The 22,213-nt window shown below is 32.5% G+C and overlaps 2 protein-coding genes across 11 annotated transcripts in view; one reads left to right on the top strand and one right to left on the bottom strand.

Annotated features, from left to right (window-relative positions):
- Positions 1-958, top strand: part of LOC143256667 (recQ-like DNA helicase BLM) — a 103,905-nt gene extending 102,947 nt beyond the window's left edge. For all 8 annotated transcript variants that reach the window (XM_076514224.1, XM_076514213.1, XM_076514203.1 and 5 more), the window contains one exon: positions 530-958. In XM_076514224.1, the coding sequence (XP_076370339.1) occupies positions 530-728 (199 nt within the window). In that variant the 3' untranslated portion in view covers positions 729-958. The remainder of the gene's footprint in view (positions 1-529) is intronic.
- Sirt6 (sirtuin 6) overlaps positions 9-22,213 on the bottom strand; it is a 31,173-nt gene continuing 8,968 nt past the window's right edge. For 2 of the 3 annotated variants that reach the window (XM_076514271.1, XM_076514252.1), the window contains 3 exons: positions 11,395-11,568; positions 7,356-7,479; positions 9-3,108 (listed from right to left, as the gene is read on the bottom strand). In XM_076514271.1, coding sequence (XP_076370386.1) covers positions 2,791-3,108; positions 7,356-7,479; positions 11,395-11,568 — 616 coding nt within the window. In that variant the 3' untranslated portion in view covers positions 9-2,790. The remainder of the gene's footprint in view (positions 3,109-7,355; positions 7,480-11,394; positions 11,569-22,213) is intronic. The other variant, XM_076514262.1, reaches the window with a different exon arrangement.

Raw genomic sequence — 22,213 nt, 5'->3', positions numbered from 1 at the left:
CACATTAGTAAACTAACAAACAATATTTATTACTAAAAACCAGCATGATTTTACATTACTTCTCTGATCTGTCTTCAAGTAAGAAGACAGACTAAGTTGTATGATTTGTACAATAAATGTCATTATGCTTACAAATTTGTTTATCTACTACAGATGTCAAATCATTTTATAAAAAATCAATAAAATACAAAAGTAATTAAGTATTGGAATGAATGGTGATTCACTAAGCAAAGAATGAACATTTTACTGTTGTCTCATCAGATTGTTCCTTCTTAGTATTAATTGCAAATTTTTATAGCTTACCGAGGAAAATAAAAGATTACTTATTGTATTGGAAGAGAGAATACAGGTGTATGTAAATCTTTGGTTATAATATGTTCATGTTATCCTTTTAAAAACAATAGCTATAATAAAATTTCTGACAAACAAAATGATAGTGTGGAACTTCAAGAAGAAATACAGTAATATGTTGTTAGTTTGTTTTTTTTCACTGTTATGAGCTAAAAATAAATCAAACATTTACTTTCAGATGGACAAAAACAACTAACTCTAACAATTACAATTCTCAAGATAGTTGGAACCAATCAGCAAAATTAGAACAAACATCAAGCTGGCTGCGAAAACCCTTGGGTTTCTTACCAACCCCTCAGCTACAACATAAGGTTATTGGAAACAAGCTAATGACTCGTTCCTTTCTTGTTCAACCAAAATTCCTCTCAAAAGTGTAAAATATTTTTTCACTGATTCAATTTAAAAATTTCTTAATAATAATTAACAAAAATAATTACTTATACACTAAATATGGCACTGAATCTTTAAGAATATGTTTTTACAAAGAAGTTAAATGCACAAAGTCATTCTTTCTCTTTTCAGAGCTAAATATTAAGCTGTTATGCTGGAACAAACTGTAACTCTACTTTTAGAAACATGAATATGTATTAAAAAATGTATATTATTATTTTTGTAGTGGTTGTCATATGATCTTCTAAAAATATTTTTTTTTAAATTGTTGCTTATCCCTTTCTTATACAAAACAAACTTAAATGTAATTACGTGTAACATTACCTACTACTTCTTATCTGGCTTAGAACTTTAAAAGCATGAACTATTTATATCATAAACAACAGCAGAGTGATATTAAAAAAATACTTATCTAAATATCTTCATTTTATAGATTTTTCACACACAGGTTATATTCACAGCCATTTCTAAAATTAACAATGTCCCATTTTTAGTTCATAAGCTGAAGCATATAAGTAATTGTACAGGTGAATTTTTTTTAATTTCAGTCTTTATGAGACCTAACTGAATATGTTTACATAAAAGTATACCATAGAAATAATATCTTTAGTTGTCATAGGAAGTGACTTTTCCTGTATTGAAATTTCAGCTTCTGGCACAGATAGTTTATACTGTTTGTTTTTCAAACAGGTCAATGAGTTAAGAGTTAAGAAAAGTTTATAGAACGATGTTGGCACAAAGTTCATAAAATGTTTGGACTACCCCATTTTAATTTTTATTTATTAGTATTATTGTAGCAAACTTAAACCCTGGATTTGTTTAAAATTTTACACAAAAAATAGATGCAAAAGATTCAAGATAAATGTTTTTTTCACTAGGATAAAAAAATGTACATACACAAATAAAAATGTCACATTTAAACCTAAGAATAGATTTGTTTTCATTTTTTTCAAAATGTAAAATAAACATTTTATGCTAAATTTACCTTTTTTTCTTTAGTGAGTATTAAAATTAGTTACAACCTTACCTATGTTATCTGAAAAAATTACATTTTTACTGACCTGACAATTGAGTATACAAACACCTTGTTGTAACATAAATCTATGAATATGCAGTAATTACTCTATGAAGATAAAGTTTTTAAGAACAGTTTTATTAGATTTACCTTAAATGTGTTTCAAGATGAAATTTTAACTTTTAAAAACAATACAGGAAAATGTTTTATTTCTGTTAAATACATTTAGTGTTAATAAGTAGTTTTACCTGTAATATACACTTTAAAATATGTTGCTAGCCTCATTTATGATAAAATACAAAACTGGGCATAATGTTTAAAATATTTCCTTGGTCAATAAAATAAGTTTACACTTTTCAATAAATGGAAACAAAACAGGTTTTACAATATTATAAATCTTCACATTGCCATTTATAGCAAGAAACCTTTGTGACATGTTCATACTGTACTGGTTTTGTGGAGTTTAAAGAATTCTGATGAAGAAGAGCAGACATAATTTATAAAATAAATACTATATGACCAGTGTTCAGAATGTTTTTATTTTAACTCAATATTGTTCCTCATGGCTTCTTCAGGAGTTTCATCACGCAAATATTTATGGGATAATAATTCTAAGAACAAGTTGTAATAAAAATACTTTAGAGCTAGAGGTCAAGTTATATTTATCTTACAAATTCATATTCAAAATTAAACTTTAACACTAAAACAAATCAAGAAATTAAAAAAATTGTTTTTATAATTCTAAATTTTTGTTATATCCAAGATTTCTTGTTCTTGTGCTTTTAGCAACACTTCATATAAAGCTGTCTCTTCTATTATGGAGGTTTTTGGTCAAATTTAACTTGCTTTTGTTGATAAAATAAGTTACTTATATGGGCCAAATCTTTTACAATTTTTCCAACCTTTTTTGATTCTGGTATGATTTTGCATGGATATATCTGGTTGTAATTTTATTAGTTTGCTGTCTTTTATCAACTCTATACTATATGGTATTTTCTGTTTCAAAATTGGTTTGCACATCTTGTGTTTCATTGCTATACTGAGTATTTTTTTTCTACTTTTGTGTTAGGTTGTTCATGCTTTATCCTTTGGTATTCTGTTTTACATTTGCACTCTTGATGATCTCTCTCACATTTTCTTTTTCGTATTTTATTTGAATGTACCAATTTATGTTTCAAAAGATTTTGAGAAGGAAGGGGTCGTAATGGAGAATACTCCATAATAGAAGCCTTGGCCTTAACTGTGGGATCCTGTTCGGTAGAATAAGGAGGAATGGTCACACCCAAATGCATGGCAAGATTTTCAATCAAGTTATCAACATAGTCATGGATGATGAGGTCAGCAAACTGATCCTGCAACGAAACGTATACTGTATTTTTATCAAGTATCTCAACAGCTAAACTGTACTAAGAAATACTTTTACATTTTAACTCAAATATACAACTCAGAATGCACCCATTAAGAACTGTGTTCAGCATTGAAATTTATGTATTTGTGATGTCAGAAAAACACTTAGCTTTCCTTAAACCCAGAATGAATTTATCTTAACCTGATTGCAACAAGATCAAAAGCCATATCATCAAGTTTGTTAACTTGCATTCAAAATTTTATTGAACTACTATTTTATGAATATAATCAGTAAGTTTGGTATCAAATTTTAATACTATATTTTGGTTAATTTCTAAATATTAAAACAAAACTTAAATAATTTTTGTCTCATGTGGTATGATGAATGGAGCATTGGTTCAGATTACGTTTCTGATGTCAAAATACAGTCTTTAGTTTCATATGAAAGAGAAGATCAAATTACTGATATTGGCAAGCTATAAAATAAAATAAGAATTTCATATCTCTTCAACATTTTTAGATATGGCTTATGTACTGAATAAAACATAGTGGTCCACTCGGCTCTTTCCATTTTTGGAAATGGTCACTTTGATACATAACCTATGGATAACCAATCAAAAGCTCATATTGTCCCCTAGTGACCTTTCAAATGCCAGGAAATCACCTAATTCTTTCAAACCAAAATTACAAGCAGGTAGGTTGTGTCTTTAGTCTACTCAAAAGTACATTTATTTTGTTAAGACAAAATATAGCTTAGCTACTAACCTTGATAAATTAGTGGAATTCTATGGTATCAATGCAGTTCTGATTTCTTGGCTATTTCTAATGTACATATAAAACTTTAAAAAATCATTTCTTTTCACATCCTCCACATGCAAAAACTTGAAAAAGCTTAGTTATCTACAACAAGTACAAAGGTCGTAACTAGAAGATATAATTGTTTGCTCTACTTATTAATTTACTGTTGTATATTTTAAGAAAAATAAGTTTAAGAATTTTGTAAATAGTAATAATCTATAATAATTGAAATGTGACTGGTTTACAAAATACTAGTCCACTCAAGCACAGCAAAGACAGGTTGCTTTATTTGGTACAGTAATATAAGTATACATGTGCCATGTCAGTAGAACTTTCATAATGTTAGCCCGACACAACCAGAAGGTAAATATAATAAAATCAATGAATATATAATGTTATGAGATTTAACCATTCATGTTTTGATGTGTAGTCACTTTAAAACACAGAAGGCATAATTTGTATTTATTTCCTAATATTTTATGATGGTTATGAAGTCACTCAAATTGACAAACCCCATTTACTTGGGGTAGAGAAAATACAGACAAAATATAAAGTCTTACTCAGAACAAACATCTGAAATGTATTCAGGAGATTTTATAGATTACACAAATAATAACAGATTTGGAGGATGAAGAATAATTTTACCATAACATGAAAATTGCTTCACATTTGAACTAGTATGAAACAGACATGATGTTTTCAAAAAACAAATCTTGACTAAAAATACTTCAATAAAAAATCTAATTTTTTTGTGTTAAAACTTGCAATATTTCCTAAAAGTCTTAAATTTTGTTAAAGTACACATACCTCATCAAAGGTTATAGTATAAGTATTTAAGTCATGTATATTATACCAAGCCCATTGTGAAAGGGTTAATAAGTACCCCCTGCCCCACATTTAACTTTGAGGTGCAAAGATATTTTAAAACAGTATTTCAAATTGGGCAAACAACAAAGTTGTTCAGAGGCTCCATATGTCTGTAAAACATGGATAGACAATTTTTTTTACAAATGTATAGCTTTTATGAAAAAAGTAGTAAATGAAATAAAATAATATAATAATGTGCTGTATTTCATATCAAAATGTTCTATGGGTAATAACAGAATGTAATGTAATATTAATACAACTGTACATTTTACAAAGACATTTGTTATCAAGTTTGTGGCCCTGGATCCTGCTTAAAGTGCTCTCCTATACTTTTGCTATCTAGTAGGCCAGATTAAACATTTTGCTTTTCAATTCTGCTTTTACTTCTTATGTCTAGAGGGAAGAGGGTGCAGTTCAATGAATTATTTTTTGTTACAGTTTTGTTTATATTTCATTTCTTATTCCATCCATTGTTTAGTGTAACTATGAATATTTTGTTATGTTGAAACACTAACTCACCTTCTAGTTGATCATATATATATACTCTTCAAAAAAAGAACCGCAAAAGGCAAAATATGAGACAAATTGTTAACAAGTTTATTCCGGGTAGTTCTGTATGACGTGTGAAACTTTGCACATTCACTACTGAACATCTAAAGTCTGCAAAGGCGAAGTCCACGCTCACTTGTTGAAGTTTAATGTCAATAATGAGTATGCCCCCCGTGAGCATCAATAACTGCTTGGCATCTCCTGCCCGTGGAAGCGATGAGATAACAAATCACATCCTGTGGAATGGCTGTCCACTCAGCTTGCAAAGCTGAGGTAGAGTCTGCAGTTGAGGTTGTCACCGTCGCAGACGTCGGTCCAACTTGTACCAAAGATGTTCGATGGGGTTTAAATCTGGTGATCTGGAGGGCCAGGGAAGAACGTTGATGTTGTAGTGTCTCAAGAAAACAGTGGTGAGTCGGGCTGTGTGAGGACGAGCGTTGTCATGTTGAAAAACGTCGTTGACATTCACCATGATGGGTTGCACATGGGGCCTAAGAATCTCGTCGACATACCGTTGAGCCGTAAGATTCCCTCAAATGTGCAAAAGGTCTGTTCTGGCATTGTAGGCGATGGCAGCCCACATCATGACGCTGCCACCACCAAATCTGTCAACTTCCTGCACACAGTTTGCTGCAAAACGTTCACCTCAGCGACGGTAAACACGGGTCTTTCCATCCTGCCTACGAAGCATAAAACATGATTCATCACTGAACCAAACATGCCTCCATCGTCGATGAGGCCATACCCAATGTACCCGAGTCCACTGCAGCCATGCTTGACAATGCTGCTGGGTGAGGATGACACCTCTGACTGGACGTCGAGGTCGGATTCCTGCATCTGGTAGACAGTTGCGTACGGTCTGATCGGAAATCCTACGCAGCCCTGGTATGGTTGAGGCAGTAGATGTCGTGGTGGTGGTCCTATCCCGAAGAGTTGATGTTACTGGATGTAGCGATCTTGTGCGGGCATGGTCACACAAGATCTGTCAGATCGTGGACAGTCACGAGTTGATCCATGTTGTTGGTGACGATTCCATAGCTTTGTGATGGTGCTTGGGTGGACATTCACAGCTCTGGCAACATCTGATCAAGATTTGCCTGCTTCCAAGCGACCAATGGCGTTGTTGCGTTGTGTTTCAGTCAGTCTTGCGTGTCGGTGGCTTAACACTGAGTTATGGAAACCGAGAATCCGTCACTTTTATAGGGATTTTGCACATGTTGCACTTGCAGAACATGCAGATCTCTCAAACAAATTTATTGGACACGCATGCATTTGGGCGAAAAATCTGATGTTTTCCTCCGTTTTCAAAGTGACAACTTTAATTGTCATTTTGGTCTGACAATCAGTGCCTTAACACGTGTAACATCACATACTCTGAGCTTGTAACGTTATTACATATATTTCTCTTTAAAATAACAAAAATATCCCTTTTGCATTTCTTGTTTTGAAGAGTATATTTTGAAACTGACACCAGCTTCCCTAGCAGTGATGTAAAGATATAATACCACAAATGAATATGTAAATTTACTTTCATGACTTAAAGAAGTGAATAAATACCTTATCATACACTGAGTCCCAAGACCTGTTAGTGAATTATTGCTGTTTGTCACTATATTACTAAGAAAGAAAAGTGATTTTGGAATATTGTGTTGGTTTACTTTGTAAATAGGTTTTTTCTTCTGGTTCTTTTTCCTGATTCCATTAAATGAAATAATTAATATTGATATTTTATTCCTCATTAACATTAGCATGAAATCCTAACCATATTTTTGATAAGCTCTAAATTTTGTTCCAAGTGTTGTTACATTTTTGTTTTTCCCTAGTTTTAGCAGTTTGTATTTCAGACTTGTTACAAGTACTCCTGGATAACTACTTAGGGCCCTGCAAAATCTAAACACTGTTTAAATTCCAAACAGTATATTTTTAATTTATAGTAATAGCAATAGAAAATCACAAAGTAAAACAGAATAAAACAATGGATGCACAAAACTACAAAAATTTAAAATGCTGCATGAAGCTTTTTTATTATACAACTTACATATTTCGTGGGTTGCAGATTACAAATCACTATACGTCCACCATTCTTTTTTGTGAGAAGAGGTAAACTTCCACTAGGAACTATCTGAAGTGTGGTCCCAAGGCAAATGCTAAGGTCAGCCACCCTATAAATATTTTTTTTTTGTAAATAATTTCATTAAATGTAATACTGTCACTACAGTTTAAATTAAACATCAGTATTTTGTTATAACTCTTAAGTCGTCTAAGCCTCACTAAATAGTTATCAGACAAAAACTGCACCTTTTCTTCATACCTCTATCTGATGGCATAAAATAATTTACATTTTTTAATGTAAAAACAAGGATACTTGATTACATGTCAGTGTCAAGCTTTGAAATAGATGCTTTTAATAAAAATCAATATGAACTTTAATTGAAAGAATTTTCAATGCCATTATTTTAGCACTGACATGATCTTCCAGTGAAGATCATAAGCTCTCTTCATAAAGTGCCCAAAGGAAACTCATGAACTGTGACTCCTGATGACTATGGTTCCACAGGGGCACAGTCATGGAATACTGCACATCTTGCAGAGTATACCCATTGCCCAGATTGCAAGTGTGCTGTACTGGGATGTTTTAAACTTTTATGAGAAAGAATATTTTCTGCAATGCATGAACTTTATGGTAGTATGGTAGGTGTTGTTTTTAAAAGTTATCCAATTAACTTTTAAAAACAACAGGTACAATACTATCATAAGGTTCATACATAACTACTCTATTGTTATGTTTGTTACATTAACAACAGTATCTTATAATACTTTGTGAAAGTTTGTTAAATATTACTACATCTCAAAATACTGCTGTTTGTGTTTATTATATTGCTGTATTGTATTGATCATTCATTGAAACTGCAGCTACTAATTATTTTTAAAATTCATTTTACACTCAAAATACTGCCAATTAGAGCTAATATATATGTAAAAAGTTTGCAAGTTAAGATGCAAACAACAGAAAAGACATCACGACAAACCGTTGACTAACCTCATAATTAACAGATCCGACCAACAATTAAACACAGACGAGATACATCTACTTAACAAAGGACTCAACTTCGCAATAGCACCTAGGAACATTCCAACCTTAGAAATCAAAACATGTTTAGAACATCTAGCCAGGAGACTTGTAATACTTTCTACAGAAAACAACCAACAGAAAGTAGACAACTTTATTGACATCCAATAGCCACACTTCCCAGGAAAAATTAAAAATTTATATTTTCCAGAAACATCTAAAAACAACATCTTAAACAATTTTTTTCAAAGAATTTTCTCACAAAACCATCAACATAATTTCACAAAACTGAAAGCTAAATAACAATCTTACAAAAAGAGACATTAATTCCATTAAAAACCTAAAACAAGACAAAAACATAAAAATTCTAAAAGCAGATAAAGGTAACGCTATAGTCATAATGAACACGAATGAATACATCCAAAAAATAAAAAACACCCTGTCAAACACAAACAAATTTAAACCAATACACAAATCTAACAAAAACACAAAATGCAACTAAACAAAATACTACTAAAAATGAAAAATGCCAACACAATTTCACAAACTTTATTCCTACCTATGTAAAACCGACTCACGCACACCACAAATATACGGCATCCCCAATCCTCATAAACCAGATTGTCCATTACGAACAATAATGTCCACATATGAATCGTTTAATTACAATCTTGGTAAATACATAGCATGGGCATTCTCCAAATATGTAACATCAGCCAGCTCATTCGTCAAAGACTTTTTAATTTCAAGTCTAATCTAAATCAACTTAATCATAAAGCCTTAATGGCCAGTTTCAATGTTATATCCCTCTTTACAGAAGTTCCAACCACTGAAGCCTGCAAGATAGCCTTAGAACTCTATATCCGAGACCCTAATCCAACTATAGACATTCCCAGTAACCAATCAGCAACCCTCATAGAATTCACCACGATAAAGACAAACTTCATGTTCAACAACCAAAACTATATACAAACAAATGGCCTAAGCATGGGCAACCCAGTATCACCAGTTCTAGCCAATATTTTTATGACACAAGTTGAAACACAGCATTACATCCACCACTATACTGGTACAGATATGTAGATGACACGGTTGCGGGATTCAAATCTACAGAACACATACTTAATTTTTTCAATCACATTAACTCTATACATTCCAACATTAACTTCACATGTGAACAGGAAAAAAGCAAACAAATATCATTTCTTAACCTCAAAATTACAACAACTGACACACAATTCAAAACAGAAATCCACCGAAAAATCACCCATACTGGACTATACATTCCTTGGGACTCAGCACATGAAACAAAACAAAAACTTAACATACTAAGAAACCAAATAAACACAGCCATAAAACTATGCTCACCAGATAAAATTAATGATGAATTAGACAAAATAAAACAATACTTCATCAACATCAATAAGTTTCCTCCACAAACTGTAGAAAACATTATATGCACACACCTAGACAGAAAGCAAAATCAACCAACAAAAGTAAATATATCTCACGAATCAAAAAAATCACGAAACCATATACTGCTGCACACCATATATTCCCGACATCAGCAAAAAAATAACCAACATTTGGCAAAAACTAGCAACAAAATATGACATTCCAGTTAATACCAAATTTATTCAAAAACCAGGCACAAAGCTGAGGTATATACTATGTAAAAACTACACTGACAAACACCACACCAACATTATTTATAAAATACAATGTGATAACTGCCATGACTTCTATATTGGAGAAACCAGTAGAAAAATGGAAACCAGATTCAAAGAACATAAAAAGTCACCACACGTTTTCGAACGCTGCAAGTCAAAAAAAACACAACATAACCATAAACACTCAAATACTAAATACAGAAACAAATGCAAAATTAAAAAAGCCTAATACAACAACTTAAACCCAAAATAAACCAATACAAAGGAACGTTTTTATACCTATATTAAAAATAATAAAATAAATAATATAAAATTAGATATTCAAACATCTAACACCACCCTCTATATTCTGACACTCAGTTACACAACCCCTTTCAAATATATGGTCAGCTTCCGATCAGTTACCTCTTTCTTTCTTTGTGAACCTAACAATGACCGAAGAAGGTCGAAACTTTGTTCGCTCCTCTACATAAAATATTTTCTCAACCCAAACGAGCCATTTTTACATTATATATTTCTCTACAAGTGGGTTTTCTCGACATCACTGAAGTAGAGCTAATGTTATTATTCTGGTTGAAGCAGTTATGAATACACAATATTCAATAAATTAAACTTTGCAGTAATAAGTCAAATACATTTTCAATACAATGCATGAATTTAAAAAACAACTGTTGAAATGTGCTGACAAATAAAAATTAAGAAAACACTAACTGGCTTAATTCATGGTATTGAAATACATTTACTATAACCAACTTGAAAAGTTAAAACTTTTACATCTATACTCAAGGAGGTGAGTTAATATCACACATCATTATCAGTGAAGTATATTAAAGATGGAGCTAAAATATAAATAGTAGCAAGTGGATTAACAGCAAGAATGAAAAGAGGATGGAAAGCTATAGGAAAAAAAACCTTACCAAGATATACGGTGCAATAAATTTTAAAGAACAAAATGTTAACACAGGTGGCTTTATCTTATTCTACACAAGTTTCAACTCTAAGTAAATAATTTTGTTTTCAAACAAACAAGAATGATGAAACAAACAATCAGCAAAATATGCAAACTTTTGACCATACAAAATGCACAACTTTAACATATCCTAGAAAAGGGAAGAATGTTTTTTAAAGATCAAAGTGAAATGACTGAAAATTTACAAGTTGCTCATTTATACGATTTCACAGCTACTGCTGATAAGTGTGTGGTGAACAAGAAAGGTGAGTTTGATATGGTAGGAATTCAATTCCATTCATTAATTGAAAAGCAACTTTTTTTTAATGACATTAAATCATCTTAAGTTTTTAAAAATATCTCAAATGGTTAATACTACTTTCATTACCTGGAATGCATATCAGCTAGTCCCAAGTCTTCCTCAGGAAGTTCATCCTCCCAATCAAGAATTGTGTCATAAAGTTTCCCCCTACATACTCGTCCATTTGGTTTTCTCAAAGGGCATGGTTGATCTGTACATTTTTGACCCACACTCATAGAAGCCTGACTTCTTATGAACAGCCTTTTGCAGAAAGAAGTGTCAAAAACAATCAAAATATACTTATCCAAGTTTATTTTGTCAAAACCTACTAACAATGTAATTTCCATTGGCAATAAGGCAGTTAATTTGAGCACTAATGTGGTAATTCAGTTACTGAGCTTCCAGTAATATTACTTAAACTGTTTTTCATTTGGGGAGGGTCATGTGCACAAATATAATTTTCCTTACCTGAAAATGTGTTTCCAACAGATACCTTCATGTACATATACCTATTTTTCTATTGAAATTGCACTTGTATTTCTGCTTGAGAAACCTGCATGTCATCAGACTTGTGAAATTCCAACCTAAATCCATTTGTTCATGTGAATTTGTACTACTACATGGTGGTGCATTATGCAACAAAACCCTCCACCAATTAAGTGTGACACACCTCCTTGGACAAATCATCCCTCTGCCTTTGGAAGTTAGAATCCTCATTTGTTTCCTCTGTATAATCATCTTAAGGCAAGGTAGCATTTGCTCAGAGTTCTCAAAGAACTTTGTACTCAAGTTTACTCTGATTGCATTAAACTTAATCATTATGAATTCCCAACTTAATGTGAATTCTTCTTCAGCTGATCAAACTGACAATGATTTTGAGAGTCCTTTATCTGTGGCAACTATTGTCCAATGTGTGGTGAGGTCAATGATACTACCAAGACCCTCTACTTCTATTCCTACCACACAATTCTCTTCCCCTGCATTTGATGTCGAAGCCAAAGCAGATTATCTTGGAAAGCTTTTCACACTTCCCTCCCTTCTTCAATTAACATTTTCCTTTTCTGAAAATGTATTTCTGATAGATGCATCTGCACACAGAAAGCCATCTTCTCTCTGCATCTACCTTATAGATTTCTGTGCCACTAGGTTTTACATTTCTTGTGAATTGCACAACTGGATAATGACATTATGCAGCAAAAGCCCTTCACCAATAGAGAAGCAACAACATCATTCTGTGACAAGGCATGGAAAACTAAGTTGCATGAGAAGTGGAAAGGAAAGATAGAAAATGTGTAAAAGTATCTAAAAGAAATACATTTCCAGGTGAGTAAACTTCTGAAACAAAACATAATCTGTGATGATGAGAAAACTAACTTGTAGAGAAAAATATATATGTAAAAATGGCTGGTATAGGTAGAGAAAGCACTATGTAGAAGAGCGAACAACGTTTCGACCTTCTTCGGTCATCGTCAGGTTCACAAAGAAAGAATTAACTGACCACAAGTTTAAAGGCAGATGTGTAATTGAGTGTAGGAAGGTAAAGGGTGTGCTTTGATGTTGGATATATTTATTAAAAAAAGGTATAAAGGTGTTCCTTTGTATTGGTTTATTTTGGGCTTGAGTTCTTGTATATGTAAGGCTTCTTTAATTTTGCGTTTGTTTATGTTTGTTTATTTATTTACTATTTGGGTGTTTTCTATGGTTATGTTGTGTTTATTTGATTTGCAGTGTTCGAAAACGTGTGAAGGTGACTTTCTGTGTTCTTTGAATCTGGTTTCCTTTTTCACCAGTATCACTAGTTCCAGCCAATATTTTTATGACACAAGTTGAAACACAAGCAATTAACACAGCATTACATCCACCACTATATTGGTACAGATATGTAGACAACACGATTGCAGGATTCACATCTACAGAACACACACTTAATTTTTTCAATCACATTAACTCTAAATGTCCCAACATTAACTTCACATGTAAACAGGAAGAAAGCAATCAAATATCATTTCTTAACCTCAAAATTACAAGAACCGATACACAATTTAAAACAGAAATCCACCGAAAAATCACCCACATTGGACTATACATTCCTTGGGACTCAGCACACGAAACAAAACAAAAACTCAACATACTAAAAAACCAAATAAACACAGCCATAAAACTATACTCACCAGATAAAATTAATGATGAATTAGACAAAAAACAATACTTCATCATCGTCAATAAGTGTCCTCCACAAACCGTAGAAAACACTGTATGCACACACCTGGACAAAATGCAAAATCAAATGACAAAAGTAAATATACCTCATGATTAAAAAAATCACGAAACCATATACTGCTGCACACTATATATTCCTGACATCAGCAGAAAAATAACCAACATTTGGCAAAAATTAATAGCAAAATATGACATTCCAGTTAAGATGAAATTTATTCAAAAACCAGGCACAAAACTAAGGTCTATACTATGTAAAAACTACACTAACAAACACCACACCAACATTATTTACAAATAAACACAACATAACCATAAAAAACACCCAAATGCTAAATAAAGAAACAAACAAATGCAAAACTAAAAAAGCCTTACTAAAACAACAACTCAAGCCCAAAATAAACCAATACAAAAGAACACCTTTATACCTATATTAATAAATAAATTCAAACATCTAAGCATGCCCTCTACATTCCTACACTCAATTACACAACTCCCTTCAAACATGTGGTCAGCTATCGGTCAGTTACCTCTTTCGTTCTTTATCAACCTGATAATGACCGAAGAAGGTTGAAACGTTGTTCGCTCTTCTGCATAGTGCTTTCTCTACCCATACCAGCTGTTTTTACATGTATATGAAACAACACATACTTCTTCACACAGAAAGCTAGAATTACACACTGATATGGTGGAGGGACCAATGCATAAGTTACTTGGATGAACTCTCTTCAAAAGTGCCCAAAGTAAACTCATGAACTGAGGCTCCTGACGACTGTGGTTCCATGGAGGCAGAGTCATGGAATACTGCACATCTTACAGGGTTTACCCATTGCCCAGATTGAAAGGTAAAAGCAAACCATCACTATGTGTCACGTAGCTATCTGAATACTTTTGCACAAGAGGTTGGAGATCTAACATGTGTAACATTATTGGATCATGTTTCAAACCATATTTTGTGCTCCCCTTACTATCAGACTTACTAAACAAACACTGGCTATGAGAGAAGTGCACATAAATATATCTCATCTGAACTCCACCACCAACACCAACTTGTGAGGATGGCATGGAAATCATGCCATTAAGTATGAAAAGTTCAAGCATTAATTTGACTGAACAGTTATCATTTGTTTAGTAAGCTCTTACCTCTAGTCACACCAACAGATGACTGCAGGAGAAATGCACGTGTATAGCGTGTGCATAGACAAATGGCAGATTTGGGGGCTGTACAATTTATGCCTGAATGAGGTTATGAGTAAGAAACTTTGACTACCAGTTTTCCCAAATAAAGGTAGAAATTCCCAGAATTATCATATTTTCTGCTTCTAATTCTGTCTGAATAAAAACTGAAAATTTGCCCAAATGGCCATATCTCTTGCAAGTTAGTAAGTGCTACTTCTCTCACACTCTGCCTTCTACACCTATAAGCACACATGTACTCACCTTGACTTTACTTAATAGTCACAAGCTGCAGAAAAAGGGTACAACCTTGTGATGTGCTCACCTCAACTCTACTAAACACATGCAGACTGCAGGAGGAGGGCACAGTATCATATGAAGGGTGAGCTACATTACACTGACAGTTGCTAAGGTGAACCATGGAGAACCCATACAGATTGTTATCATACAACTAGAAGTGAATTAATGGGTTTCAGTGTTCTGCTTAAAGAAAAAAAGGGGGAAAATTTGTTTTGAGGATAAGATCTGGCAAAAAAAGCACAAAACAATCTTTTACTAAAGATAGTACAAGTGACCATGTAAACCTATTTCCAAAAGCCAGCAAGCATTTTCCATGATAATCCATAAAATAAGACACCAGATATCAGGATATACCACAAGAATATCTCGCATGTTCTTGCAGAACACCCAATCTCCACAGTAGGGATCTGTGGAGCCAGGGTGTAAGATATGAGCACTTTCAATCATCCAGGCTTGATGCAGAATTTTTGGGAAAAAGTATATTCTCACAGGCACCATCAGCTGCCTGGTGGGATCCAGGAAGCAAATGCTGTAAACCAAAGTGGGATGTATTCACCTATGACAAGATAGTGGGTAAAGTGTAAGATGGCAAACAAAAACAGGTAAGCAGTGACCCTCAGGAGATGAGACAGCCAGATGACAAAGGATAGGTTTTGCAAGGTATTCCACATGCCAACTCTAAAGATTTGGTCCAAAATTTTTTAAGAAATGAGCAGTGAGAAAAGTGATGAATCTGACAGGACAAATGCAAAACATCTACAAACAACAACCTCAAATGAGGAGGAGATCAAGCAAAGAATTTGGTGGATCATATCAATAAAGGCAGAAGGAGATTTGTCCCTGAAGGAAGACAAATCCCAGAAAATGTAGAGTGCAAAATAGAATCTCTAAGAGAAAGAGGTACAAGCTAAGTAGTAACAAATGGCAAAAACAAGGCAGAAAAGCTTGTTTGGATCCAAATACACATAGAATAGTAGATAAAGACTGAGGAAGGAAGGACTAGTCTGGAGAAATAAGAATATGAGAATGATGAAAAGAGTCCAAGATAAGTGTCTACGTTTGAATAACACTGATCTCAAGTGAGAAGAAAGAAGAATATGTTTAGTAATTCATGGGTTAAAAAAAAAAAAAGAGTAGAAAAACCTGTGTGGATAAAATTGTGTGACCACAAGAGCTTAAACTATGTCAGCCAGGCACCCACATAACCTGAAATGATAGAAACATCACCATCAAACTCAACTAGTCTAACACCAGGTAGAAGAGGAAGTTGGGAATCAAAAGAGAGGAGAACAGAGATTAAGTCCAGGTTCATGAGTGAAGGAAATGTTAAAAACAGTATGGAAACATAAGATAGGATTGATGATGGACAGCTTCAGCCCATGATTCAATCAAATCAGGAGTACCACCACACTTCAGTGCAAAAGGAAAGGGCTCAGGCAAAGGAATTGAAGAAGGAAAGAAAGATGCCAGACTTAAGATAGAAGAGTAATAACACCTACCAACCCCCATGATCAAGGATGTGAGTGAGATAGAAATGGCTTCAGTAGAGAAGTGAAAGGAACAAGAATCACTTGCAAAGTTCATTGGGGCAAGAGAGAGAAGAGTAATATAGAAGTGTTGTAAAAAAGGACTAGGTAAAGAGAAGTATGAAGTATTAGAGAGAAAAATTCCATAAAGGTCAGAGCAGTCCCAAACATATGAATTATGTAAGGAGATGAAGAAAGACTATAACTGAGGAAATAAAAATCAGATAAACAGGAATGGCAAGGCTTAAAACTGAGGAAACTTAAGTGGTCCAAGAATAGTAAAAGGAGTGAATTAAGAGTTAGGATTGAGAAGTAGGAAACAAGAAAATGAATATAACACAGAAAATGAAAGGAATGGTGCATACCATAGTAATTCAGAACAAAGAAGATTAAAGTTAACTTTATCTTCCACATGGAAGGAAGTACCTAAAGCCTATGCAAGTGAAGAAACAATCAAATACATCCTTTTCACTTACCCAACAAATGAAGGAAAGGAATGCCCAAATTTGAGAATGGAGCTGAGATTCCTAGCAGCATAAAGAAACCCACCACCCTATTCACAATGGTCACCATGTCATCCCAGAGAATTTGCCTCTGTATGCCATAACTGTTACACAACCTATGTATTGAAATTTGTCACTCATACAAGTTGTAGTCCATATTACCAGCATGTGTGTTCATAGTCTGAAAAAGAATGTAGGAAAGTAAGTTTCCTAAACACTTATTATACTGACAAAGAAAAATACATTCAGTGCTGAGGAATAGAATGAAGATCACAAGTGCAAAAGTATAGACACAGCTAATGCCCATAATAATGTCATTATGCAGTAATGCATTTCATGAGAAATCTCCCAATTTTAAACAGGAGTTGCCTGAAGGCTAGTGGCATACAATTATTTAAGGCCAACACACAGGAAAGATAGCTTTTTGTGTGAAGAAGTGTGTAATGCTTCAGAAGACTAATAATCTGTGGATTTCCAGAACCTCATTACCCAGGTATGTTCTATTGTTTCTGTCCCCAAAAATTTATGATACTTCCCATTCTCTTTTGCATAATTATTCCCATAATGTCCCTCCCAAAAAGTTCCTTTCATGCTGACTTGGTTTTTTATCATCTTTGTTCAAATAACTTCATACCTCATTCCTCCCCTTCACTTATTACCCTCTCATTACACATAGTTACTCTCCCTTTATTTTCCAAGACACACAACACTTGATGTCTGTCAGCTATCTTGCACCCAATTTCCCAAAATTTCAGCCTTCGTTCCTCTCCCCACCTTATGAGAGAAGTTCAACTGCATACTTACAATTTAATACTATTACATATCATTAAACCTATTATTTCTCAAACAAACCAAAAGTTTTTACATCATGGTCTTAAGATCCTAATACTTGTTATACAGTTGTCAACAAATGCTAACTTAGATATGGCAGAAACCACTTTCAGACTCATTGCTCATAGAACACATATTATTTTAGAATTATCTTTCCATGACAATTTTAGTACTTAAATGTATAAATGTATTTAAGTAATATTAATTATTAGAAGGAATACCATATAACTGCTTGAAACTATTTTCTTGACCTAAAACAGTGGTACAAATTTCAGAAATTGTTATCTTGCATACATTTATGAAAGTGAAAAATATATAATTTGATATATCACAGAAAAACTAGCATTAACTTTAGAACTGCCCATATTCAAACTGTATGTAATGTTTTCACATAGTTCTTTATCTTTTGAGAATTGACTTCCAAGTCTTTTCACTTACATATGCAATGAATTGTTTTTACACAAACATCACTAGTTTGTTTGATCATGAAGTAAATGGCCAAAAATACAAGTAATGGTTCAAGACTGAGGTTATCAGGTGACACAGAGGAGGGACCAAAATTAAACCAGCCAGAGAGGTTCTACCAGCAGTATCTCAACTCAAGACTACAGCCAAAGATAAAGGCTGAAAAGATGAGTGAACATTAGAGTAAGTGTAAAGGCAGTGATGTCCAAGGCTCAAAGATGAAGAATAAGTCATGGTCAATCTAATATCATATTCTGATTCACTTCCAAACCCTTTCACTCACATATGTAAAATAAATATTTTGACATAAACATTCAGAGGTTTATGTTTGATCATGAAGTGAATATCTAAAAATACAAGTACTGGATGTAAGGCTGAGGAAAATGCTGTTCATTTGTGGACAATGTCATGAGTTAATCCTATGTCTCTTCAAAATCTTTTCTCGATCACCAACAATTACATAACTATCAAGTGTTAGAAAATGGAGAACAAATATAGTTCTCAAGTAGCTCAACTAACTCACAAGATGTGTTCTCATCTAAAGGTGTCTATTAAAAGGTTAAGATGGTGGGGAAAAATTAACAAAAATAGCTTTTTTCACATATACCAAATAAGGTTTTGGGGATTAGGGAAAGCTTCTTTTCTTTAAACTTGATTTGCAGCTAAAATTATAAATAACACAGTATCTACTCTGGTACTTATAATTAGATATTTCTTTTTCATTTGAAGGAAAACAAAACCAAACACAAATTATAAAATGAACATATTCATTATGATAGCTAGGGACATCTATCTTTATTAGGTATCATGAGTCTTACTAGATCAGTGTTAAAATGTATTCTCAAGACAGTTGGTATGGGTATTAAAACTTTAATTAAAATGAAGTATAAAACAATATTTTGACCTTCTTATGTCATCTACAAGTTGAAACAACCTCGAGAATACATTTTTACTTCAAGTGGGTTTCTCGTCATCACGAGATCAGTGTTAACTTTTTCTTAGGTGTCTTAAACTGAGCAAAATCTCCAGTAAATATTATATCTTTTGTTTACAGAAAAAATAATTGAATGTTTTTACTGAAAATTTGTCTGTGAACTTAAGGAGTCACTCTAACTCAGATTGAGTGCAAGGTGTTTTTCACTTTAATTTTTTTTTATCTCACAGTTTTTTATTTCATTTGCATAAGCTCTAGAACCTTCTAGGTGAACAGCAAGTGCTTTTTGATAATTTGGTAAAACTTCATATTTTATCCATTATTTTTTCATTCTAACACCATACAAGTTCAGTCTACTTCATGAATGTCAAAACTGTCACAACATCTAAATTACACTTTCTGCTTTCTAGAATGATTGCAAATTGCAACAGAAAATTACAATTATCTATCCTAAACAGTCTCAGACTCATAACAGTTTACATCTGTTTTACTGCTTTCTGAACCATGCTGAACTACTAAACCTGTATAACAAAGTTATAAATCATGTAGTAAACATGATTTATGTTATGATTAACAAAGTACTGAATTACATAATGCATACCTTTCTGAAATTTTTCTTTTTCTTTTTTTCCTTAACATTTTCTTACCTAACCTAATATGTTTCTGATGTTTACACTATAGTTAGTTTTATAACAATAAATAAAACCTAAACATAAACTAGGTAACAATAACACATACAAAATACAATTTCCCATAACAATTATAATTTAACTGGCTTTCTAACTAAACTATAAGTGGATTAATATAATTTTCTTACCTGGTCAAACAAATCTGTTATAGCAAATATGAATATATAAGCCAAATAAATCCAAACTTTTCATGAAAATGAGTTAACCTCATATGAAAATTGGTAAATTGAAATCTTCTCTTCCTCCAAGTTATTTGTAATCAAATTGCAAATTTCAAAAAGATTTAATGACAGTTTTTGAGGGAGAGCATGTAACAAAGAATTGGGATATTGGTTTGACTTTCTGATTTATATATTTCTTAAGCAAAATGAATAGAGACTATGATTTAGATTGTCTCAGTAACATCTATACTATAAATGTGTAACTAATGCTAAACTGAAGACATCACATAGGGGTAATAAGTAAATCCATAATGGGCAGTTTGGAGCAAATGAATGTCACGTAATACAGAAAAGTGAAGATAAAGAATTAATTTCAATACTTTTTTGTGAAATAAAAAAAATCAAATCCTTTATAATATTAACATTTGATTTATTAACTATGTTTTGATATATGTTGATAATTAAATATTGAACATAACTAAGTAAAAGTTGCAACATGCATTTTGATCTACCTAAACCATATGGTTAAATGTTATATGTCCTATTTGGGACATAATTGTTTTAAAACATGACTTGCTATCTAGCTGGGTTAAAAAACTCCAGTGCTTATAAAATATAACTTCATTTTGAAGTAACTCTTAAACTGAAAATCTTGAGAGTTTTGTGAAGCAAAATTTTCAAAAGATAAAGAAACATATGAATGCAGAATATAAAACTTGATAGAAGACCAGTTGATCAAATGGAGCCATGAAGAATGTCTAATGCTAACAAGCCAACTAAAAAGGTTCAAATAAGGTTATTAAAACTCAAAATACACAAGTTAATTGGAAATACATTCAAGACTATAGCATGATAAGTGAAAAACTAGCAGATCCTTTTATCAGTGATATGTAGACACAATTCCATTAATCCTCTCAGCCAGGGTATCATTTACTATATGTGTCACAAAGTTTTAGTGACTTACATTCAAAATGTCATTGAGCTACTTTTTATTTATGTTATACTAATGAGTAGAGCATAAAGTAATAGTTAATAATCCATATTTTAATAGTCAATAACTTTTAAGTTCTTATTTTTATAAGACAATATTTTAAAAAATCCTAACTGCCCCTAGTGTGATAAATGCGACATATTCTCTCTCTGCATCCCCTCTTCCCTATTTCATTCACCATCCCTTAAAAAAGTATAAAATTTAATGCAAATTACTCATTATGAAATCATCATTGCTCAGAAAATTCACAATTTTTATAACCTTCAATTTTGTTTGGTTAGAGAGCCATCAAACAGAAAATCAGACATCTTGCCACACCAACCTGTCACATTATTTCTTTCAGAATTTAACAGTTCTCTCTTGTTTAATTCTATATTGTATATAACCAGTAGAAAGCCATAGTTTTCATCTATCAAATCTATTATATTTCATTGTGTTCTGAATAGAGAACTGCCATTTTCTCTGTTAGTAAAAGCTTTGTTCCTACAGGATAGGTAATGACTAGCTTTAATGAATTTGCAACAGCTCTTGTTGCATAGTTAGAAAGCCACAAAAATTGTCCACTTTTTGCATGTTATTATTCTATGTTCTTTGGTGTATTATTTAATTACATTAAAATTATTTTGTGCATTAGTGCCATTAGTATAAAAACTAGGTTTAAGTGCTGTAAACAGTCAACTGCAGAAAAAAAGGAGGCCTAGGTCAGTATTTTATTTCTTGTTTTTCTTGTCTATTTTCTATTTATTATATAAAAGTAAGTGTAAAAATATAAACCTCTTTGGGTTAGTAAAGGTTAGAGTAGATAAAACAAATAATAATAACATAACAAAAATATTTCACAAGGCACACACACTAGCAGCTTGTGGGTAATGTAATTTGATACTGTAACATACGAGTTACAACTTATGATGGCACAAATAGTAATTAGAAATAGATCAAAGGGCAATAAAACATCAAAATTTAACTATAAATAGATGTATACTGTTATAAGTTCAAAGCTACTTAGGATAAATTAACCCTTTCACAATGGGTCAGGGTCAAAGGCCATGTCATTGCATTTGTTGACTTGCATACAACATTTTATGGAACTGCTATTTCATGAATTTATGTCAA

This window comes from Tachypleus tridentatus, chromosome 1 (assembly GCF_004210375.1).
Source record: "Tachypleus tridentatus isolate NWPU-2018 chromosome 1, ASM421037v1, whole genome shotgun sequence".
Lineage (NCBI taxonomy): Eukaryota > Metazoa > Arthropoda > Merostomata > Xiphosura > Limulidae > Tachypleus > Tachypleus tridentatus.
This window is presented reverse-complemented; position numbering and strand designations above follow the sequence as displayed.